We start from the raw sequence: 25,353 nt of genomic DNA on the forward strand, positions 1-25,353 counted from the left end.
AACCAGGTCACCACTAAAGGCTTCCAGCAGAGCTGGGCACCTTGTAGAATTGACCTCCATGTATGCATAGCCCTTTCCTGTCATGGCTGATCTTGTCAGGGAACACAGGGAAATCTCAGCCATTTTGGTATTCTATCAGCACATGGATATAGCAATGACTTTACGGAGAATTCTGGTGAGCCCATAGTGTCTTAGATGTCCTCTTTGAACTGCTCCAGACCAGAGATTAAAAACAACAAAAACTAGAAACAGTTTTAAATCAAAAGTTATGATGACTTTATTTTAAATCTTAATACACCAAAAATATCTTTTAAATGTTGTGAAATAAGCACTTGAAAATAAGAATTCTGACATTGCTGTGATTTGCTGTGAGACTTGATAGTGAGTTTCCCTCTGAATAGGAGTTTAGGGCCTAGGAAGCAGAAAGCCAGCCTATTTCGGGGTAGCAGGGAGCGAAATCCAGCCCGATCACACTCAGACCCATACTTAACTAAAACAACACGTCCACACTAGTAGGAGGCACTGTCAAGCTACATCTTGATCTTCTCAAGTGCCACCAAGCATTGGGAAGATACTGTTTAGATGCCAGTGAGAGTAAGACCTATTCTGATGTGTCCCAGCTGGGTAGCGAAGATGCTCGGACCTTGATCAGCAAGCTACGCCAGCAGAACTTGACTACGGTGCATTTGTGTTGCTGGCGGTGATGATGGTTGTGGCCATCGAGTGACACACAAACGTCTGAGCTTGGCTTTGTTTGACCTGCAATCAAAGTGGTTTCCAAGACCAGCCCTGTTCCAAACACCCAGATGGCCCCTGCTGCACCCATCACAACCTTAGCAAATGTCGGCAGTAAACACGGAAGCCTGGGTATCTGAGAACCCCGACTCCTCAAAGCACTGGGTTACACAAGAGGCTTCTGGGTGTTCTGTGGCGCTCCGACTGGGTCTATTTTAGCTGGCCTTCTCAGCTGTGGGTTCAGCTACGGCTCATACATGTGTCTAAGTGCTGACTATCACAACAGGCACTGAGAATTCTGAACAGGCACCAACATCTATTTTGCGTCACTATCCGGTACAGAGGACGCTCGCTGGCTCAGAGGCCAGCTAGGATGCAAAGCTTCATATCGAGCGTTTGAACAAAACAGGTCATCCTCGCTTCACCAGATGTCACTCTCATGTGCACAAGTGACAGACCACACCTTGTGAATTTTCGCCCTAATCGCTTTCTGATGGCAGGGAGCTCAGGGACCAGGAAATAGGCATACGGAAGAACAGGGACAGAATAACACTAAGCTGCAAAAGACAATGACTCACAGGACCACAGGCTCTACAACTGTCCCAAACTGATAGCAAAATATTTATTATCCAAACAAAGACCAGGAAAAGACGCGTTTGAAGGCTAGAAAGCTCTGGGCTAGCATCAGGATATTCTCACACAACTGTTGCTCTCCGAGACTGACTCGTTCCCAGGGAAATGTGCCTACACAAGGATCCTGCACAGGCCCGAAGCTTGCAACTCCAGGTGCGGAGTCTAATTTGGTCTGCTCCATTCTCCTAGGAACTCCCTTTACACTTCTGTGGTAGTTCAAGGACCACAGCATCTGCCTGGAAAAGGCTCTCGGCGGGTGCCAGGGCTTGTCTGGGTGTGGCAGGCTCGGAGGAAGAGCTCCTTCTATCAGAATAAGACAGTAACCGAGCAGTGTGGGAATATAGCAAGACTTCTGGAACATTCTACTCTAGTGGAATGGTGCTTTCCACTCTATGGTGACAGGATTTATCTCATCACAAAGATATAACTGACCCAAGACAAACGAACAACAACCCGTGGGTGTCCTCCCTGGAAGAGTTCTCCTAGGTTCCTGGAGGCTCTCCACCCACATGAAGCTTCTGCATGAGCTAGGGGATCATAATATAAATACTGCTGGAGACATAACAAAGCTGCTTTCCTCCTGAAGCAACGCACATGTATTTACCCTCCAGTCTCAAATGTCTATAATAAAATAGGATTAGAAAAATGAGGCGGGGGCGATGACACAGGACTGCCTAAAACAATATCCTTGAGAACTGTGATTTTAATTCAATACTTTGGCCTGGCATTGGACATAAATACGATAAAATAAATAGCAATAGTTGTTCTTTTCTCATAAGTGACACTAGAGGGTCCAGACAAAACCTCCTACTGTGTGAAGGGTTTCTCACTAGAATTTCATTGCAAACTCACACATTTGAGTCAATGCTCAGACCTAGTGAATGAAACTGCGTTTCTATGAAACTAAGGATCTGTTTCCATTTAATCTAGGAGCAATGTGCTGACTGCACTGGGATTGGAATGCAGCAGGGACGTCAATAGGAAGATGATCTATTGCAGCATAGTGGGGCAGCTAACAAACTTGCTGGCCCGGAATGTGAACTGACATCAGTATCATCTAGGTGGCAGTCAATTCTCTGGCAGGTTTCAGATGTGTCATAGGCCAGTGGTCCAGCCTCGTATCTTGATATAATTAGAGCAGCTAAGCTGATATATTAAAAAAAAAAAAAAACAGTGTGCTGAGCCTATATCAGAATTCTGTTTTTTAAAAAACATGTGGCTTTTTTTCCCCACGATAAACACCGGAAATGCCTTTAGATATATTTAGCTGGTTTAGAAACTATTTATTAGATATTCATCCTGCAAACGAAGAGTCTAAGTTTTTCTACACGTGAACACAGCATGAAGCGAAGATCAAGATTAAAGTGCTTTGGAAGCATAGCTTAGTCTTCTTAAGTTTACGCTTATTCCCATAGCGTAGCCTGTATTCTACGATAAATATCTGAATTTAACTGAGTCGGCCAGGTGAACCTCGGGCTGGCCCTGATTAGATTCAAGTCAGCTGACAGGTGACCTTTCCTTCATTTTCATTATTTTGCACATTTTCTTCTATAAGGCAAGGGAAAGGCTTATTACTGTACAGGACTGCGCCTTTACAAAGGTCAAACAAACAACGACACTCTAAGACTCTATTTGCCGTTGTGGCTCTATACTTTCAGCTTGAGTCAACTTCTGTCCTGATAACACCTCCTTCCAATCACGTCCCCTCTGCCAGCCAACGTGAAGCCACCACCCAGTGCTAACACGGATTGCGACAGCTGCCCCCCAGTCCAGCTTGGCTCCTGGTCTTTCAGTCAGGTCTTGACCTGCACTGGATTCTTTGTTTACTCTTCAACCCATCCACACAGAATGGAACCGAGCTTTATTCCTTTCTAATTCCACACATCAACAAGCTGCCGAAAACACCCTTGCCATCTCACAGAAAGGCTGCGCAGCTGCCTTTAATTGTGGGACAGCACAATTAAAGCTAAAATAATATAAAAATAATTTGAAAAAAAAATCCCTTTTCCTGTACACTCTCAAGTAAAGGAAGAGAGCGATAGTTTCTGCTAGCCAAAAATTGTGTTCCTGTTCATTTGGGCTTTGCAGCTCAGTGTACCTCACATTTCTGTGCATAAGTGGTTAGGAGTACATAATCTACGAAGTGTAGCGGCCTCTAATGGTTTCCTCTAGTTTGCCTAATCATTAAGCTACTTAACCAGTTAGAATACTATTAAACCACATTGAACAACTTTACATAATTGCGTCTTTGAAATATTAGGAACACCGACACATTTATTTGGCTTGTAGAGGACTGAAATATTACAGATAACATTGTCTAGCTTGCTTGCTTGCTTTCTTTTAAGAATATGGCTCTTAATACATTGACTTTCTCCGAGTTCCCAAGCGAAAGTCACTTTAGAATTTAGTGGCGCTTACTTGAAGCAGTGAGGCTCTGTTCTGATTTGGTCAAATGGATGGCGGGCATTTGACAGCATTTAAAACTGTAGGGATTCATCTACGCAGGCCCTTCGTGGTCTGCCTGTTAATTCAGCCTGTATTAAGTGTGTTTGTTGGAGTTTCCCACTCGGCCAGCAGAGGGCACTCCACACACCTCCGCGCTGCTTAGGGAGCAAAGGCAGAGGATGCAGAAACACAGTGTTTACCCCAAATCAGGCAGAGCCCCGAGATCTGTTTCTGAAAGTCACAAAAAGATAGAAAACATGGACTGTGTCACGGGGCCTCATGGAAAGCCAGGAGTCTGCATGAAGCCAAACAAGAAGAAGAAGCAAACATACTGTCAGTCTCCCGGATGAATCTTCAGCTCCCCTCTCTTCCCATTGTCCTTTCCCCTTCCCGGCTCAGTGGCGACTGGCTGAGTTTTGTTGCAGATAGTACAAAACCCCATTTTCAAGTCAACTGGCTGAGCTTCTATCTTTTCAATTCTGCATTTACTCTTCTGTCCTAAAGTCTGGAGCGACTGAACCAAGGATGCTTCATATCTCGCCGAAGAGCAGAAGTAACAGTTGTCAAGGCGACGCTTCAACCGCAGGGTCTGCTGTGGGACCACCTTCTTGGGATGTGGGCTGCGTGGTTTCCATCCTCCCAGAAATACAGTATTGTGAGGAAGTATTGACTTCTGTTTGGTTGTAGCAAACTCAGTAGCCTGAGGCTGTGCAGTGAAGGGAAACATATCTATCTTCTTAATTTCAGCTGCAGTAAAAATAATTAAGACATCTTTTGTCAAGGGGCTACGAGCTAACCTTCCTTTAAAAGGCCTTGATTTTTTTGCAAAAGCATTGCTGTTCTAGATATAAACCCTGTGTCTCTTCCATGTTTACCATTTCTACCAGCTCTGGTTTCGTGTAGAAAAGATGGAAAGGAGTTGTCTCTCTGTGTGTGTGCTCACATAGTTTGGAAGGGGGAACTTCTTTGTCCTTAGAGAAAAATAACTCTGAACTCGATTTTTCCCCTCTTCCTATAGTGTTTTGCTTGCTTTCCACTAATCCCTCCGCCTGTGGCTCCCTTTGGATCAAGTGTGTTGTAGAGTTGACAGGAGAGAGGGAAAGGGTCCCTCAGCAGCAGCACTGAGATGGAGACGCACTCAGTGAGTCCTCACCCAAAAAGGATCATAAACTTACTGTGTTTAAGTCAAGCTAGTCATTACTCCCAAGCTGCCTCGGGGTTTGTGTCTGCTCATACGTGTGTTCTGTTTTTAGCTGCACCATGTGTGATTCCTTGTGCCATGTATCTTTTGTCTAGTATTTTTTCGTGATGACCCTGAGCTATGTCTTCCTCCTCAGTCCGGACACTATTCAGCCTTCGCTGTTTTCTTCATTTTGCCGACGTAGGCCTCGAAGAAGAAATGGCAGAAGAGCACAAGGTAGCTGAGGTACATGAGGGAGGACCAGAAGATGTTCTGGAAGTGGGAGTGACACTGGTCATGCTGCATCCAGGTGAAGACCAGGTAGTTAATGACACAGCCCATCAGCATCTGAGTGATCTGGGAGAGGGTGATGAACATGGCGAACTTCCGGGAGATGCGGAAACCCGCGGCCCGCAGGGCGTAGTAAGAGTACATGATGGCATGCACGCTGTAGTTCATCGTCATGAACCAACCGCCCCCGGCCACCATGTCTTTGTAGGAGTACCAAGAGTACAGCAGCACAGTGATGTGGTGGTACCAGTGTAGGAAGATGAGTTTCTGTTTCCTCAGGATGATGAATATCGTATCTCCTGGAACACAAAGAGGGGAAAGAAAGGGATGTGAGGCCCACAGTGTGCTCCGGAGGGAGTGGGGGTAGAAATCTTCAACAAGCGAGGCAGGCTACTTTTCCAGACACTCAACAGGAAATCTTACTTATTTCTGATCTGAAATGGACATTATCAACCAGACTCAATTATACATCGGCGGAAACGTGACCAGAAGAGGATGGGTGACTGGTCTCAGAACAAGAATGACCAGGAGACAGACTCAGATGCCCAACAAAATGTGCTTAGGCATCTCTTGATAACAAAGACATAATTACCCTAGATAGACTATATCTAGATCTAGATAGATAGATAGAGCCCTCAAACATGTATCTTGTGAGCTCTGTGTCCTTGTAAATAAGAAAAACATGACTCAGAATAGGAGATGTAGCTCTGTGGGGGCAGAGGGCTGGCCCAACATTGGCAAGGCCCTGGGTGTGACCTCCAGTCCCACCAAGTAGTTGAAACAAAACAGAAACCAGAAGAAAACCCAAATTAAACAGGAGACAAGGGCAGAGGAAAGTGGAAACAAATGACCGTGTCTAAGACTTAAATTTTATGAAAAGACTATTAAAAATTCTCTAAGAATGTCAATTTTTCCCTCTCCATGCTACAAAGAAGAAAAGAATTGGTTTGAAGTAGGGACTTTATATAAAAGCTAGAGCTATGCTCGGGTATGTAGCCGCTCGCTGTCACAAATCCCCTTCCGTGATTTTTGAGAAAAGTACTGTATGGACCATTTAGGGGGGGAAACTGGATAAACAGTGAGCTGTAACAGATTCACACAGGTAAATGGTGCAGCCACTGCCCAGTCTCTGTAGTGCTCAGTCATGCCAAGTCAGCTTCAGGACAGGGGAAATGGCTGGCTTGATAACCTGTGTGCTGTACAAGCCAGAGGACTTGAGGTCGGATTCCGAGCACCTTTGTAAAAAGCTGGGCTTCTTGGTAGGTACCTGTTATCCCAGCTGGGAAAGAGGAGAAAGGCCGATTCCTGGAGCTCACTGGCTCACTGATGAGCTCCGGGTTCAGCAGGAGACCCTGCCTCAAAACACAAGTGGGGGAGGAGGGCTGGCTGAGAAAGACACCTGAAGTTGACTTCAGACTGCCAGATACACACACGGGCATGCGTCTGCACACACGCATACAGCAACATGAATGTGCACATGTACAACATGCGTAAAACGTCTTTCACAAATATAACTACTCTTTTTAATACCATTAAGAACTGGAAATTTGTTCTACTCTGAGGTTTCATTACAGACAAATGGAGCAAGCACACACCCTAGTCTTACCCGTCACGTACTTGGTGGATGGCCTAGGTTCCTGGTCTAGACAAGGCCAAAACATGCTGGGCCTGGCAAGCCAACGTTCCCATGGCTGTGGTCACACTACTACAGGTAGTGTCCCGTTACTTTTACCAGGAGCTATTACTTTATTTCCCCAATGAATTATTAAGCATAATTGCTTCTTATTTGTTTAGAAAAGAAAGCAAAGTTGCCAGTAGCTACATTTCTAGAACAATGATGAAATTTCCATCAAAATCCTCTGCTCTCTTGTGAGACGCTGCTTCTCATTGTGCCTATAAATGCCAGGTGGACCGGAAAGACAGACGGCAATGGTCATTCTCAGGTAGACTGAAGGGCCAAATTCTACTTTGTATTAAACTATGCTGTTTCGGCACGCCTGTCAGAGTCACCATTTCTGTGCAATGCCTGTTCTGTTCCTTCCTTCCTTCCTTCCTTCCTTCCTTCCTTCTTTGGACTATAATGTAGATATAATTCTAGCCTACCTTTGCTAGGAATGGAAAGAAGGGAAAAGTCTAGGGAATTTCATGTTCTAAACAAATTTAGTCAGTCCTAATCGAGATGTTTTAATGAACCTCTTAACATTCATTAAAAAATATCAACCTGATTCAATACCCAAATGGAATGACGGCAATTGGCCATAAAATATTCCCCTCCATCCTAGCTAACTCTCACTCTGTCAGCCCTCTTACACGAAGAACATCTTGTCTAACAATACAGTGTGGGAATGGAAGCAGGATCTGTGGTACTGAAGAACGCTGTGCTTTCCTCTGTCTGGAGTCGGGGGAGGGGGGATGTTTGACTGTCTCAGTAGGCCTAGCTACTTTTGGGGGAAGGCGCGGGAGGGAGATCAATCTGTCATGAAATCTCGAAAACAAAATCCACCTGAATTTACAACCGAGTCCTTTTCAGAGCGCACGTTCAGGACGGTAGAAGGGGAAGATGAGGGCGATGGTTCTGACTATGGCTGGGTTCCAGAAGGGCCAGCCTCGTCCTCCATGGCCTTCATGGCTATGATTGCATAGCCATGTTTTCTGATGCAAATCTAGCACTGTTCATCATCATCATCATCATCATCATCATCATCGTCGTCGTCGTCGTCGTATTTTCCATTTTCTAAGTCGTGCCAAATCGTGAAATTTGTAGGTGTGGCAGAAGCAATAGAGGAACTCAGAGATACATGCTACCCTAAGGACTTTGATGGGATCAATGTTGGCTAGTCAATCTTCTGGCACAAATATCCCTTGGCATTTATGAAACTGGTGCTAGTTGAGTATAAACGAAAGGACTTTGAGCTCTTGAAGGTGTCTGCTTTGCCATTATTTTGTTACACTTTGACTCACGTTCCTCTTTACGGTCACCCCTAAAACCCTCAGCCCAGCTATTTTCAACCGAGAGACAGCTAGCAGATAAGAGATTGGGATTTCTTGTACCCAAGATCTCTGTGTGCCTAAGGAGATGTCAGACAGCCTGCTCTTTTCGGGGCAAACACGGCCACTAAAGACATGTTGAGCCAACTCTGTGCGTGTGGCTTGTCACAGATGACTGAGCTCCTCTTCGCAGAGTTAGCTGCAAAGCAGCTGAGTCAGAGCTCCCCAACAATGACAAGCTCAGCTGCGCGAGGGCCTAGACACAGAGCAGATGTTTCCAAGTCTTAACAAAAGCAAATCTCAGCAGGTTTTAATAGAATTCAAGCCGTGGGCACTGGCAATTTGGCAGGCGCAGTAGCGGGGCAGCTCTCTTGCTCTCACTTATGCTAATAAAGGGGAGTCCTTTAAACCCACTGGGTCCACCACTTCCACTGAGATAGAGAGAGCCCTTATTGTCACCATTCAGAGGTTAGTGGAGCAGAGTCAGTGGTGAGTGAGTACACCTTCAGCTGGGGGAGGTAGGAAAGTTCCAGAAATGGACAATGTGATGGCTACATCACAATATGAATACTATGCCTGTTTAGTCCCCGGGGAGAAGAGAATGGTGAAAAAATCCAGGAGTATGCTTTTGGGGGGATTGCAGATAGTTTCGGTGACGTGCTACCAGTGTGGTGTGCGCATGCGCGCGCATGCGTGCATTCCCGCATGATATTTCTCTAGTATTTGTAAAGGAGTCCATAAATCATAGACTACAGAAAAGTAGAACGTAGGACCTAAAGAGAACTTCTAAATAATTCTAATGGATAAATCTTTCTTAATCAGATGATATTGACAAGACTTCCTAATTGCAGAAAACCAGGAGTTAATTTAACCCTCAACACGCACAGGCAAACACACTCTAAGGGTCGAGGCTGATTTGGGGGACATCTGTTTGGATTTTTAGACCTGTGACACTCAGCAGCTGACCCCCGACAAGACACTGTTACACAAGATCTAGAGTATATGGAGGCCACTGTTCCATATTTTTAATTTAGGAAAGTGTTGTCAGATCTTAGTATGCTTCTATGAAGGATCTGGGGCTGTATGAAGAATGTATCACGCCGGGCGGTGGTGGCGCACGCCTTTAATCCCAGCACTCGGGAGGCAGAGGCAAGCGGATCTCTGTGAGTTAGAGACCAGCCTGGTCTACAGGAGCTAGTTCCAGGACAGGCTCCAAAAACCACAGAGAAACCTTGTCTCGAAAAAACCAAAAAAAAAAAAAAAAAAAAAAAAAGTATCACCATTAGAAAACTGGCAGGATTCATTAGGAAAGAGTTTCTGTGTGTTAGTTCATGCGAGCAAATTCAATAAGAAGTGTGCGGACCTAAGTCCAAACCCTTAGAAGTCATAAAAGAGCTGCCATGTGTTAAGCAAGCATCTAAAGAAAAAAGCGGAGACAGAATTGGGAGGAGGCAGTTAGCATGGTGTACACACTAGAGGAACAACAGAGACCCTCTCTCAAATGGGAAGAGCTCAACACCCAAGGTTGTCCTCCAACCTCCAAATGCACATCAGAGCATGCATATACCTGCACTCACACACCCAAATGTGCACACACACACACGCACAGAGAACTTCCTGAGGCCTGGTCTGTAGTCTTCAAATTGTAAAAATCTATGTCAAGTAGCTTTGCATTCTAATCATAGGTGCTTACATAAATTCATCGACTGACTAACTGAATCTATATTAACACATTTATTCTGAGTTTGTGCTCATGGTGCTATGTGCGTATGTGCCTGCTGCGGGGACACACAGCATTCACTCTGGATCATGTAGAGCCCTGTGTCTGCATTCTGATCCTCACAGGAAAGGTTTTAGAGTGTTTGGCTACTCGTTGTTATTCTTTGACCTTGGAAGACAACCATCAATCCAACTGCCAGCCTCCGACAGGCAGCAGACTTCACAGCACACTGTGGCAGGTGGCTTAGCTGCTCCCCATCACACTCAGGAGAACTCCTGAGCATATGACCATGAACTGTGAGAATGTTACCAACCACAATGCAGACTGGAGAAGTCCTGTGATGAACCTACAACCTGTCGTCCTTCTTTCGTTTCTTTTCTTTTTTTTTTCCTTTTCTTTAAGACATGGTTTCTCTGTGTAGCCATGCTGACTGTCCTGGAACTCACTCTGTAGACCAGAATGGCTTTGAATTCAGAGAGATCGACCTGCCTCTGCCTCCCGTGTGCTGGGATTAAAGGCGTGCGACACTACCATTAGGCTCTGTAACCTCTTTTTAAGGGAGACAAAAAAATGAACAAGTGCCTTTTAATTCCACAATTCAGATATTTGAACTAAAGCCATATGATTAGAAATATTAGGAATCTCAGAGAGAAGGTGACCTGTCTTCCTCAAGCACATACACCACTTGTCACTTGTCAATGCTCCTGCAAACCTATCCCTCCCTTACTTTCAGGACCACCAAAAAGAGCGAAGAGAACGTATAAGCTGAGCAAGATTTCCACTGATTTCTGGCAGCTGCCCTACATTCACTTTCCCCAGGCCAGACTCGGGGCGGGGGGAGGAAGGAGAAAACCAATGGCAGGACTCAACAGTTAGCATTTGTTAATGAGAACACGAACCCCAGAAGTGAAGTTTAATTTCTCAATCTGAACCCGGGCTCCAGAGATGAACATCTGCTTATCTATGTGACTTGGAAATTACTGTGTTGCTCGCCCTCCCCCCATTTTAACGTTAGCTCAGTTGTTAATGGAGCTTAGAGAGGAGACAGTGTGTTGTTTTATAAATCCCTGAAAGTGACTTATTTTTAGTAGTGCTGGGAAATTGGCATTTGAAACCTCATTTTTTTGTCAATATACATGATGTATTTAAATAGGAGGGAGCAAAGGGATGGGACAGCCCCGTCAAAATCCTCAAGTCCACACATTCTACTCCTTCAGCAATCAACCAAGACAGACGTACACACTGAGTGTTTTAGTCTTAGTAAGTCCTGCGCGTGTGAAGCTGCGATGGGGGTGGGGGACTGGGGAGGATGGGGACACTCACCTAGTTCAGGTGCTTTGCTGAGCACAAACGCGTAAGCCCAGAATTTGCTGACAGGTCCATTGTAAAAACTCTGGTCACAAACTGACTGCTTGAGGCCTTTGGTCATCAAAATGTACACCATGTAAGCACCAGTTCGAAGAGCACCGAATATACTTCCATTAGAGAGATTAAAAACAAAGAAAAGAAACAACAATTAGGGAAAGAATTTCACTTATGACACATTAATCTGTTATGGTGTAAGTGTGAAATGGCCCCCGAAGGCTCTTTTGTTTGAATACCTGGTCCCCAGCTGGTGGCCTGTTTTGGAAGGTCCTGGAACCTTTAAGAGGTAAGCCTTTTACTATGTCATTGGAGGTAGCCTTGAAGTTGTACAGCCTGGTCAAACTTCCTGTTGTCTCTCTGTCACCTGACTGGGTGGAAATGGTACCAGCTACCTAATGTTCTTCCTGCCACACTCCCCTGCTCCAATGATGGACTGCATCCTTCCTTAGGGTGCACACCAAAATCAACCCATCCTCCCTTGTCCCTCCTTCTCACAGCAATGAGAAGTCACGGATGTGAACAAGCTTAGATCGGTTGGCTACTGGTCAAAGCAGGCAGAGAAGGCTCCTGTACTCAGTGCCCTGGGTACCTTTTTAAGCACCCTGTAAAGGAGCTAACACAACCCCCGGTCCTCTGTTTTGAAGACCATTTGCTCCTCATCAGTGTTCCAGAATGAGGTCATGGAATAGAAGACTCAGTCCACACCAGCATCTTCCTAAGAATCTCCTAGGAATGGCTTTCTGCTTGGGAACCACTTCAAGGACAGGAGACAGGACAGCTGCCTGTCCTTGGCACTACCTCAGCTTGATCTGTATTTAGTCATTTTCCAAGTCTTGTTGGCTCTCAGCCCTGAAAGTCTGTTAATGTCTTGAAGCTAACTCACCCTCCACATCTGGACCAGATGCCTTGGTTCCTGCAGCAGGAACCAAGCCGCTGGTCCTGGCCACCTCCTTCTGCTCTGTGGTTATCTTCCTCATGGTATCAGGGGTGCCCTCTAGGCTCACCTCTACTACCAACCCTGCTATGAGTTCCACCCACCCTAAAAAAAGCTAAGTATCCACCCAACTGTGCACACAAACTACCAACACTGTTCTTCAACATGCTTGCCTCCACACACTCATAGACGGTCCACAGAGATGTCAAAGGGGAAAAGGGTTTTGTTTTTTTTTTCTTTTTGACAATAGAAACACAAAACAAGCAAAACCTGGAGCTGCTAAGGAAACAGGAGTACTGTGGAACACGCTGACTCAATACTGTAACTGAAAATGTGAGAGGACTTGGCAACTGGAGCAAAGGGATTCCACAGTAAGTGAATTCCTCAAGTCAGTGCCCATGCCCGTCTAAGTTGTGACTGTAAGCAGCATCTTCAAGTGTAGCGTCCCTAATTTCAATACGTATCGTCACTCTTTGATTACGGATCCAGTTTAACTCCTTCAGTTGCTCTCTGCACCCAGAAGGCCCTCCTTTCCAGGAATCACGTGATTCTGCAGGGCTTCTTTATTGCTCTCCCACCTACTGAAGTTCCTGCCAGCACCACTGGGTACCACTACCCATTCTCTCCTCAGGACCCTCTAGGTACTTCCTCCTCCTGGGAGCTTGTCTGCATTCATCCCAAGGCTGGTTCCTTGTCCTTTTCAAATCCCAAAGAGGCATCATCTCCTGATAGGGATGCCTCCATATTTACAGTCAATAAAATAGCCCTAATTTAGAGATGATGGAGGAGTTACTTTCATTTAATAAAGAAACTGCCTTGGCCCATTTGATAGGCCAGCCCTTAGGTGGGTGGAGTAAATAGACAGAATGCTGGGAGAAAGAAGCCGAGTCAGGCAGTCACCATGATTCTCCCACTCCAGACAGACGCAGGTTAAGATCTTTCCTGGTAAGCCAGCTCGTGGTGCTACACAGAATATTAGAAATGGATTAGATCAATATGTAAGAGCTAGCCAATAAGAGGCTGGAACTAATGGGCCAGGCAGTGTTTAAAAGAATACAGTTTCCGTGTAATTATTTCGGGTATAAAGCTAGCTGTGCGGGCGGCCGGGTGCCAGGAACGTAGCCCACCACTCCTATTACAACATAGAGACAGTGGTTTGTGTCTCATCAGTCCAAGTTGGATAATGGAGCTTCTTATTCTTAACTGGACTTCCTTCAGCCTTCCCTTCTGCTTCACTAGGTGCTGGCTGAACTTTCAAGAGGAGAGGTTCCAACTTCTCCAAATCAAGGTATTATGTCTTAGACACTCTGCTGTTACAGAAGGTAACAGAAGCATGGACGTGTGATCCAATGGTGGGCTGTCTGATGGAGAGTCAAGAACCTCCCTCTTCCATAAGAGTCCTTTGTTCGGGGTGTCCCAATAGCTTATTCTAAGAATAAATCAAACCTCTCATCTGCAGTTTAGGAGCAATCGTGAGTGTCTACCCCAGTTTTAGCACGCTGGTTTTCCTGGCAGAGATTGGTTAGGGTACACATCTGGCCGATTCTAGCCAAGGTGAGAGGCCCGCTTCTTTGCTGATACGAATGGTTTGAACACAGACATTTTGCAGCCCTGAGAACAAAGTCAACCCAGGATAGCAGAACAATGGCTCTGGACGTGGCTGAGCTGGTGAATGAAGTTATGTTTTAATTACTCTGGTTCAGACTTCTTGCATTTGAGTGGTAAGTCTGTATCGCGTAAACTACTGGCAAATTTTCTTCCTATTACATGTAGCCCAAAGCCCTAGGTAGATACAACAGTGATTTTTTTTTTTAAAAAAAAACATTCTGTACAGAATCACCTTTGTGGCTCAAAATACAGTACTGCTGGTATGGCGGTACATAGTCTATCAGTTATCTCTCATATACCAGTAGGGGGAGCTATCAATGACTTGTAAAGTCTAAGGCCAGGAAACATGATACCCTTTCAAAACACATGGGCGAGATCTAGGAGTTTTCTGTAAAATATTTTATAAAGCATAATCTTGCCATCACATCCAGCCCATCATACATGCCCATGTGGCCCCAAGATATGGTGGTCATGTGACCATCTCTAGCCAAGGTGCTGAGGATTTGGTGTAGGTTCCTTTGGGCTGGGAATGGTTTTGCTGCCCTTCATCTGTTCTGTCTGAATGAAACTGCAAGAGACACTGGGGTTTGAGCTGGGGGCAAACAGTTATTCACAGGGTTGAGTGCTAGACCCTGGGAAAACCACTGCAGAGAACTTCTTACATCACAATGACCCACAATACCATTGATAAATACATATGACACACTGTCTCGTGTCTGGACATAAGACTCACTCCTTGAGCTCTAAACAGTAAGGCTGACTCAGAACTGAAGACAGAGGCACTTCTGAGGGACCATGTCGGTGCCAGCCACTGGGCCCATGTGTTCACGAGCAAAGCCACATTGTTGGGCTATGATAACGCCTCCTGCCCAACAGGTCCTCTGAGGGAACCCACTAGCTCTGCTCGGCCTCAGCTCAGCCATGTGTGGTCTGGATTAGGCGGCTCTTACAACAGCAGCATGTGGTGACAGAGGACTAAAACATCCTAAGACCTCTTTTGTCTGTAAGTTGCGTTACTTCTAGACGGTGTGACTCAGCCACGGAAGAGCAGTTCCGGTTCTGTGACCACTATTCTCTGGTAAGCTTGGCCGGGCCTTTCCCTCTCTGGGACACATGACTAGTCCTTTCTATAAAGAAACATTCTAGCCACCCCCACAGCTGAAGTTCAAGTCTTCTGAACCCACAAGACAGTTGGGAGTCATCCTTCTCTTTGAGCCCTCCCTAGGGAGGTTCCTGTAGCCTGCAGCTCGCTGTTGAGGGCATGATGCCAAGGAGCCCCTGATGGGGATGGGGGTGGGGTAAGATGGAAGCAGGGCGGGGATGCCGATACATAACTGGAGGACACTCTATACCTAGTCGGCGCAGGCTCCCTGCTCTCCTACCCAGATTGCAAATCCCATGTCTGCCAGCTTTTCGCCATCCAAGTCAGCTAGCAAGTTTCTAACTCTGACGAACATCTGGCAAGGGAAAGCAACTAATTCCTGCACATGGTATCTTTAGTCAGCTGACAAAGGCTATTCCGAGGGGCAGGTGAGCAGGAGAGTCTGGGTGACAGTGTGAGCAGGCGACCACAGCAGGAATTCCTTTTCTGCTCCCACCCCCACTCCCACACTTAGCCACTCATTCGTTCTGGGGGCACACGCAGTCTTTGTTTCAACAGTGCAAGGGAAGCAAGAGCGTGGGGGGAGGAGTCGACAGAGGTCAGTGAAGTGCCCCAATTGGCTGAGGCGCTCCTTACCTCTGGCCACCTTGTAAGGACCAGGGTTGTGAATTTCCCCAGCAGATGCCAGGAATAGCTACTGGGCACTAAACTGAGAACAGTCCAAGGGTTAACGAGAGGACCGTGTTCTTTGTACCCCAAGCATATACATTCAGTATTGCTTATTTTCAATAGCATATATTAACGTTTTTAAAAAACTCTACTTAAATAGGTAGCTGGCGGCCACTGATCACCGAATAAACCAAAGCAGAGGTGCCTGCAGCAACCAGGCTTGTGACTGACTGCCCAGCCTGAAGGTGGGGTATGATAGCAACCACCTGTGATTTAAGCACAAACTGGCATGGGGGGTCTGGGAGGAAAGGGGGGAACCCGCAGTCAAGATGTAAGAGTAAAAACAAAAATAAACACAAACAATATCAAAAACCGGCACTAGGACTGTTGGAGAAAAGCCTGATCCATTTACTGAACCAACAACCATTTAACTAACACCAAGTGTCAGATACTGCAGGGCTCATGGGGAGGGCTGAGAACTTCTGTAACATACTGTAGGCTACAGAGACCCCTAAAACACGTAGGCAGACACACGTACACACATGCACAAACACACACACCAAACACCAGAAAAGGTAGGAGGGAGTGAGTGTGTATATGGCCAGGACTCCTTTTCAGGTGGCTGAACACTTAAACTTAGAAAAAACTTGCCTTTAGCTTGTGTTAGCTTGAAGATCTAAGTATTAGGATCCTTGAAAAAGAAGTATAATAAGTGCAGCCTTTTGTTTAAACAGACAAAGATGGTCCGATTAGTTTCCTTTTCAATATACTCAAAGTAAGCAGAGGGAGGTATCTCATGATTTTGAACAAAAGTGCTATTGGGGATCCATGCAGTGGGGTAAATCAGAAAACATTGTCATTTGCACATTGTTTTCGGGTTTACCGGTGGCTTTTATCCCACAGTCGTGACCTGCTGTATACAATGCTTCAAGAATACACTTATAGAACTGGTTCAGAATAAATTTTAATTTATTCCAAAAAGAAGACGTATAACATAATGCTAATAATGGCCGCTAACTCACGCATGTCCTGGTCATCTACCTACTTAATACTGACTAAGGTGCTATTCTTACCTCTAAATTCTATTATCACCTAAATATCTAAACAGAATATCTGAGTACTAATTAAGAATTTCAGAACTCTACCTTAAGAAGGGTCTTGTGTAACGAGTACATTCAGTTAATCCATTTCTGAAAGCCTCTTTCACGGCATTTCCTTATTGGTCTTGGCATAGCCATATGGTATTCAGAATTCTAACACGGTCCCTAAGGCTCTCAGTAAGCTACCAACTACCCCCAAGATCTGCACCAAAGGTACAATCACTCCCACGGTTGGGTAATGAAACTGTTTTATGATGCTTCTATCACAGCATCAGTGTCTGGGATTTTGTCCATAGTTACAACATTGCAACAGCCGAGCCAGCAATTGCAGCCCTTTAGAAACTCAGGAGAGGCCACTGACAGAACACTTCTGATAATGAAATCTGAGCTGACATTGTTCTTAGAGTAGGGCAAACACACCCAATGATCCCAGAACAGGATAAAACAAACGAAACAAACCCACAAAGCAGCCAGCAGCACCCAGCATCCGCTGTAATGTGCTCACACCTAGGACAGGATGCAGGCTCCACACGTGGTACAGAATCAGGGCATCCCTTCCACACTCAGTAGAGAATGTCATACTTTAGCCTTGGCGAAACCGTTTTTCAGCAGCAACACAGCAGGCCAAAGGACAGACTGCCTTTGTCCATCCGGCCAGCAGCTAATCTGAGCTATCTGGTCACTTACTCTGTCCCTCCGCTTTGCAAAGCGTCTAACTATATAATTTTTCTTTCACTACTGAGAAGTATTTCTATAGGTTTTATGATTTAATTTGTATTTTTCCTTTTATTTTATACGGATGAGTGTTTGGCCTGCAGTACCCATGGAGGCCAGAAGAGGCTGTTGGGTTCCCCTGGGAGTGGAGTTAAAGATGGCTGTGAACCACCATGTGGAGGCTGGGAATCCAACTTGGGTCCTGTGAACGAGACAGTGACTGTCACCACTGAGCTGTCTCTTCCCTAATATGGTGGCTCAAGAAGCATTAGTTGACACGACACATGTATTTGGACTCAGTGACCCTAGAACCACACAGGACAACCACAGAACCCTCTTCTCCCAGAAGTTACTAGAAAACTAACTTTAACAGTTTTTATTCTAATTTAAAAACAGTTTTTATTAATTTTTAAGTAATATACAAAGCAAGAGATTTCTCTGTATGATTAAACTCTCATTTCTAATACCCGCTTCATAATTTAATCCTGGGGAATCTACGTTTGAAGTTCTGTTACTCAGACACTACTGCCTTCCCGAAGAGCAACAATCACAAGAAACAATGGAAAGGAATAATTAGAACTGAAGGCAGATGATAAGGAGAAGAATATTGGGTGTTAAACGGTAAGCCCAGTTTAAAATAAGGAGGAAAAGCAGACATGTAACACTGGACTCACGAGGCAGCTTCTAGTTGATTTTCATTTGTAATGACAACGAAGTGACCGCTATGCGCAGATGACAAGGTAATACCAGGCTAAGTAAACGATACTCGCCGAAGTACGGAGGCCGCCAGTCCTGAAGGCGTCCTGCAGGACACAGCTGGCGGGGGAAGTGTAAGAGTACAGAGAGGCTTTGTAAGTAGACAGCTTGCTCACAGTGTGCCCTGGGAGGCACGCACTCTGGTGGGTGTGCAGCGCACAGCTGCCGTCTCCACTCACAATACCCCTTTGATAAGCCAAGGAGCTCCTGCCTTGCACAGTTGTTCTGATTATGTTTGATAGGACGAGCTCACTCCGATCCATCTTCTGATCGATCAGCTCAGTTCCTTTAACTTGTAAATATAAGCAATTTTTTTTCCAAGTAAAAAGAAAGCCTTAAAGGGCTGAACGTTGCTTAAATGACTCCCAGTGATCTGCCATGTCAAACGGAGCTGAGCATGGTCCTTACTCTGGAGTGAACAACTTGGAAATGACCCACTTGTTCCAAGAACCTGCCTGGCAAGGTACTGACACTCTGGGGCCAAGTATGCATGACTAACTTGATAAAAAAACAAAAAAAACAAAAACAGCTTTTGTCGAGTGGGGAAGGGAAGAGGCAAGGAGAAATTAAAATAATTACTAGTGCACCAGCATCACAATGGCTTTCCATTAGCAGCTGTCATGGGGAACAGGACATATGGCTGTAGGAGCTGACACCTTCGCTTAGGATCAATCACAGGTTTTCGTAAGGCAGCCAGATCTTCCACTTACTGGAGTTACTGTTACACTTCACTGTGAGTCACATGGATTCCTATCTGCCCAGCACATCAGCCTAGCACATGGTGGGTGGCTTCGGTTCCCTCGGGACCAATAAGGACAGTGCCTGTGCCAGCCTCACCCTCAGACCTCACAGTGCCAGCTTCAGGTCTGGCTGGCTCAAACATGATTCTGCAAACACCTCAGGATGTCTCCCATTTGAGGAACTCCACTGAGCCCCTGGGAGATGCAATCCCCTAGCTTCATGAGGCACGGCCATCTCTGTTTTGCAGGCACGGACATAGGCAGCAAGAGAGTTTGGGGCTAGCCTCAGGACTTCCAGAAAGTTCCCAAGCAGCAGATACTCTAGTCTACAGCTTAGCTTGGAGCTGCTTCCGAAAACTCACCAGGCTCTCTTGAACGAGTGTCTGTCAGTGTGTCTGAAAAGAAAATCTTCTGCGTGCCCTAAAATGGTTTCAATGCCTGGGACACAACTCACAGCAAGGAGTCTCGCCCGTAGTCTTGGAAGTGACTACTAGTCTGAGCTCTAGGCTAAGAGGATACTCTAGATATTCCAAGTTCAAGATACCGCCCTTGCCTGTCCTCCTGGCCCCATGAATCTGTGCATGAAGATACGTCGGCAACCAATGGAAAAAGCCACCCACTCACCTAGGGCCCACAGGTATCGAGGTAAGAACCCTCCTTGACTTTGAAGACAAGGCCACGCATCTCGTGGTGGGTGTGTTTTCTTTCTGAGTTACACTCTTCACTCAAACACTAATGCGTCGCCACCTCATCAATACATTCCTGAGAAGGCTCGCCCAGGCCTAAGGAGATTTTCGATTTCGTCTGGGAAGAACAATATACAGGAATCTGGACTTTCACAATGAGAACAACAACAAAACCTAGAACCTTAGTGACTGGATGCTAGAAAACCCCCAAGACTCACGGGAACTAGAGAGCACCCGAAATGAATGAGGCCGCCAGGGAGATGAACACTGAAGCCAAAAATACCTCACTACAAAAACGGCGAGTCATCTTGTTTCTCCAGAAAACTTAGCTCCTCAGGAAAACTCATCATGTTTGGAATATGAGCAGATTATGAGAACACTAATTAATTCCAGTGCCAAGACTAATAGGCTTGCTCCATCGGCAGGACTTTAGAGGCTTTGCTGGCTTACACAGCTGCGGGAGTAGCCCGACCTCGTCCGAGGGATAATTAATGACACCCTCGTGGGGGAAGAGTTCCTGAAGCTACAGGAGGAGGAGGGAGGGAAGGAAGGTCACCGTGGTCCTCAGCTTCTCACAGCCTTAAACAAATGGGCTGGGGAAGCCGTCTTCCAAGAGCTCACAGTACAGCTCCGAGGAAGGGAAGAAATCACAGAGCAGTAAGATTCTGCTCCCTCCCATACCCAGTTTCTTCCTTTGGGCACATCCATCAGGTCTTGATCACCCTTTAAAACAGGACATTAATTCCTTCGGAAATTGTCACTGTCTGAATTGTCACAGAACTGAATCATTAGTGTCACCAGGCCTATCAAGGAAGGTGAAGTTAATAGATGACCATATTATTCCACAAATATTCAGCATAAATGCTCTCTGGGTGGTAGGCGGTACTCTTCATTGAGAAGAGTTCAGTTCTGCTTTCTCCCAGATTATAATAATTATTTTTATATTACACTATCATTATTTTTTTTTTACTAGGCGCATGATCTGTGAAATATTCATTCACTTGTGAACCTAAACAGCAATGTATCTTTTCCTGTCACGGAGTAACTCCTCCATAGCTACTGCCAGGGTCTAGACACAAGGGAGTAGCAACTTGGGTACCTTTCCTGGAGCTGTCAGTGGGCACTTTACCGTATCTTTAGTGAGGGGAGGCCTACCGGGGCCCGACAGTTGATACCTTGGACTGTAGCCCGGCCCAGCATTCTACCCGCCTCATCCCACAGGTGTTGCCTCCTTCAAGGCCATCTTGGTTTTGATGATTAGTGAGGTTGCTATCAGAGAGCTAGCAGTGATGCAAAGAAGGGAGGGAGCTGAGACCCCTTGGGTGCTGACGGATGGGACGTAAAATGGAAGGAGAGGCTAAGTTATTTCATGGTCTGGGTAGCCGGGGACAAACAAGCAGCCTCAGACTACACTAAGAAGATAATATGGCAGTCCCCCAAAAAGTTGAAAACACATGACCACACAATCCATCAGTCTTACCCCCATGGCACAGAGTTTATCCACAAGAACTAAAAATAAAACTGGAACCTATTTCCACACACGTGTTCCAGCAACAATATTCATAACAGACAAGAGGTGGGAGCAGCCCAAGTGTCTGTCAGTGGATGAACGGCTCAACAAAATGTGGCATAGTCAAATGATGGTCCAGTGAGCCTCAGAAGGAAATTCTGTCATCAACTACGGCGTGGACGAACAGTGAGGGATCCCATGTAGAGTGAAATAAGCCCACAACAAAAAGACAAATTCGGTATGACTCAGCTTGTAAGTCAAACATGGACAGACAGAAGAAAATGGTGAGAGATGGTGCGTGTGTGGAGGGGGAGAAATGGACAGTTATCTTTTAATGGGCAGTTTCAATTTTGTAAGATAAAAAAAAAGCCCTACATCTGGTTTGCATAGCAATTCAAACACACTTGATACACATAAAAAAATGGTTGAGAGAACAGTCTCTCCCTGTTTCACCATACCCGCCCCCCAAAAAACAGCAGCTCTGGAAAACTGGAAAAGGGCCTTTAAATCAGAGAAACTGAGTACCATGTCACAGCCTGCCTCCTGCAAGGGGATCCTGGAAGAAATTCCTAGATAATGACTGCATTTCAATCTACGATTCAGATCAGTTTATGGGAAAATGTGAAGAATTCAAGATGGGTGCTGATGAAGAGAAACACTGGTGTGGATGTCACGGGGTGAGAATGGCTAAGGACAGAACCGTCTCTATAATTGTTACGATAGCTAGATCAAGTTTGCAGGATGAACTACTCCGTCAACACCCACAAGCCCTTCAACAACAACGAAAATCTCAAACCAATGAAGCTCTCTCTTTCCAGACAGTTATATGTAGATACTGTAACTAGTTAATCTTAACTAAACGCTCACACGAGACTTAGTGTCCCATTCGATCAAAGCTAGGGAGCACAGATAACCACCTTGAAAACTGGTTTAATTAGTTAGATTGTTTCTATCTGCAATGATTCTTATGAAAAACTCCCTCTACACTTAACTATATGCTAGGTTCTCTTTAGTGTTCTTTGATTAAGAAAACAGAGAAAGACAAGAAATCTGTTTTACCAAGTCTATATTCTGCTGGCACAGAATCATCTAGCACACAGAAGTGATTCAATGATTTCAAGTAGTACTTAAGTATCTTAGTACTGAAGGTGATTAGTGTGTGTGTGTGGGGGGGGGGGGAATAACCTACTGAGATGGGAAACCAAAGAGGTGACAGGTGAGCTGATACTGAATTCACGGAGCAGCAGCCTGCCCTGCCACACTGGGCAGACAAGGATCACAGCAGCTGGGCATTCCAGTCCAAGGCTAGGAAGGCTGGTTGTGCTGGGGTGGGAATGAGATCCGGGGATGGCCATAGCTTGCAGAGATTTGTGGATTTTATAAGACACGATCATTAGCAACGATAAAAGTCATTTACTCGCTAGCACTGTCAGGGCACTGGCTGGCTTTAAGCAGGACAGGAGTATGAGATGCGTTATACTTTAGGCTATCACATGGGACCTAATAACCTCTACATTATTACCATACACAACTGTGCGTTTTGAGTAAAGAACCTCTCTTCTTGCTATTACATAACAGGTTAAGTAAAAGCATTCAGAAAGGGCTAGCTCTCTCCTTCCCAAAGGGATGCTGGGAGCTGAAATGGCAATGACAGACATGGAAGAAAGCTCGGAAACCCTGTCAAGGGTCTTATGCAGCGAGGAAGAAGAGGCGAAGGCCATGCATGCCTCAGCAACATTGTGGACCGTGATGTACTACCGAGATAAAGAGGAACCAACTTAAGTATTAATTTACTTGCTACTGATTAATCATAGGGAGGACTTGTTAGCCGACTAAAACCAGGTTTTTTTTTTGTTTTTTTGTTTTTTTTAGCAAAGCTCTTTAAAGCAATGAGTTTGAGGCAAGACGAACTTTCAGTGAAAGAAAACATGGGCTGATAGGAAGCAGGGACCCAGAAGACTCATCAGATCACACACAACTTCTTTTTTTTTTTTTTTGAGGGTGGAAGGAGCCAGACTCAGATATTATTGCCTCTCAGGAAGACACCTGAGGGAACAGACATGCTCCAGGGTTGCCTCTCTCTCCTGGCTTTGCCAAGATGGCACTGGGCCAACTGGGAGGCGGCCTGAAGAGGAGCCACTCCCTAGGTGAAAGTTTATCTCGGGTGAAAGCATCCAGCTCATAGTCCACAGAGGTGGGGGAAATGGCTGGGCAGAGGTCAGCCCATGACTAGCAGGCTTATAAATACAGATCAGCGTGCCAAGTGGGGCAGAGTCCTGGCCAGATTTTCCTACAGCAGCAGGCCACACGGGGCCTCTTGGCTCCACGTGTTTTGCAGCCCCTGGCTGTGGAAGGAGACGTCGAGGGCGAGGAATGGGTCATGTTAGCCCCTACAATCACATGGAATTGTGACTTACAATAAGCCATGCTGGTTATAATAAATGCAGATTTTTAGGCTCTGCCTCCAGAGGCTCCAAGGCAACAGTTTGAGGGGAAGACCCAGAAAACTTTTAATTTTTAATTAACATGGCCCCGAAGCCAGGGCTTGAGAAACCGTCTCTCTGTTGTCTTCTGTACTCATTTGCTCTCTACAGCACTCCACCAGTGAGCTACATCCCCGCTCAATAGTCCTCTGTAACTGAGTTAGTCTCTCGGGTTTAGGCCTTTTTCAAACTCTGGCCATCCAATTATGTAAAGAAGGTGGAACTGAGCAAATGGCTCTTTCAAGTCAGACCATGCTGTCTGTGTGCATGTCCATGGGGGCATCTGTGTGCATGTCCATGATGTCCATGGGGGCATCTGTGTGCATGTCCATGATGTCCATGGGGGCATTTCTGTCCGTTCTGTCAGTTCTTTCATAGGGACACGAATCCCAACGTTCTGAAGTATTCCCATAATGTACCGTGGCTCATGCATAAAATCTGATGAAATGTGGCCCCATACATAAACTATACTCAAGAGACAATTGTCCAGACTGAGCTTATAACAGTGTCGTAAGGAGCAACACCCGACGTTTCTCCCGGTCTTCCATTGTCACCTTAGAAATTCTGTTGATGAGGCAAGTCACGAGTCTTCAGTGCAGACTGGGGCTGGGGATGGGCTACGCAGGTGTGCTAGTGACCTGAGTCACACTGCCAGCCTGCCTTGCTTGGTGTTTAGCCCAGGCCGTCCTCAAACCTGCAAGCTTCCTGCCACCAGCTCTCAAGCCCCGGCACGACGCTACTACTGTGCTACTCACTCCTGGCCCCTTGCAACAATCGCAGCTGGTGAGCCACAGCAATGCTACCCATGTCGCCATCAGGGCCACACTTTCAAAGAAAGAGCCCCTTTAGGATGGAAAATTACTGTTCGTATAGATTTGCTGCATTTAAAATCATGCTTTCAAACCCAGAGTTACATATGGACATAGATCTATGTGTTCTGACGAACCCTGTTTGACTTCTATTCCTACGGGGAAATTAATCTGGAGCTGTCAGAGTTCAGAAATCCTCGGCTGTTCTGACATATTGAAAGAACTTGCCTGCCGTAACTAGAGATTACAAACCTAGTATACTCTTTGTAGGCTGGTGCGGATAAAGAACTTGTCAGGCATTGTTTAAAAAAAAAAATCATTTGTTAGAGACTTTGAGGAAAACCTGTTAATTCTTCTGTTTTCAAGGGAGGAACGCTGTTTGCTTTCAGTAGGGTGCAACAGCAAATGCTTCCCATTCAATATGGGGGGGGGGGGGTCCTCCGCCCTCAGCTCCTGCACTGCCATGACGGCGGGCTCTCAGCAGCCAGCTGTACTGTGTCTCCCAATTACAGCAGCGCACTGACCCAGGCGGGAGAAAGGTTCCTGCAGAAATGCTACGTAAAATGTGCTCACCTTGACTCAGATCCACGTCCTCCCCAAACCCTCCACTGGAAGATTAGAGTCATCCAAACAGCATGAAAACTTGGCAGTGCCAAAGTGATCTTTTTTTTTTTTTTTTTTTACGGTTGGATGTGATCCAAAACAGGAAATAATAAAGGACTCCGGGAACATTCTCGAGCCAGCTGCTGACAACACTCCCGATTCTGCAGAAATTATCTGAACGGGTTTCTTACTCTGGACCTGTCACTAATGCCACAGCAAGGACACTCACTGTGCTCGTACAGTTACTTCACCACATCTATTTTTATTTAATTTTATGATTTT

The 25,353-nt window shown here is 45.7% G+C and overlaps 1 protein-coding gene across 2 annotated transcripts in view; it reads right to left on the reverse strand.

Moving 5' to 3' along the window:
* Positions 1-260: 260 nt before the first annotated feature.
* The window catches only part of Elovl6 (ELOVL fatty acid elongase 6), a 107,783-nt gene continuing 82,690 nt past the window's right edge, over positions 261-25,353 (reverse strand). For both annotated transcript variants that reach the window (XM_041646984.1, XM_041646917.1), the window contains exons 4-5: positions 11,316-11,467; positions 261-5,583 (exon numbers count right to left, since the gene is read on the reverse strand). In XM_041646984.1, the coding sequence (XP_041502918.1) occupies positions 5,159-5,583; positions 11,316-11,467 (577 nt within the window). In that variant the 3' untranslated portion in view covers positions 261-5,158. The remainder of the gene's footprint in view (positions 5,584-11,315; positions 11,468-25,353) is intronic.

The sequence above is a fragment of the Microtus oregoni genome, unplaced genomic scaffold (genome assembly GCF_018167655.1).
Source record: "Microtus oregoni isolate MIOR12 unplaced genomic scaffold, Mior012 000000F_ref0000247, whole genome shotgun sequence".
In the NCBI taxonomy this organism is placed as follows: Eukaryota; Metazoa; Chordata; class Mammalia; order Rodentia; family Cricetidae; genus Microtus; species Microtus oregoni.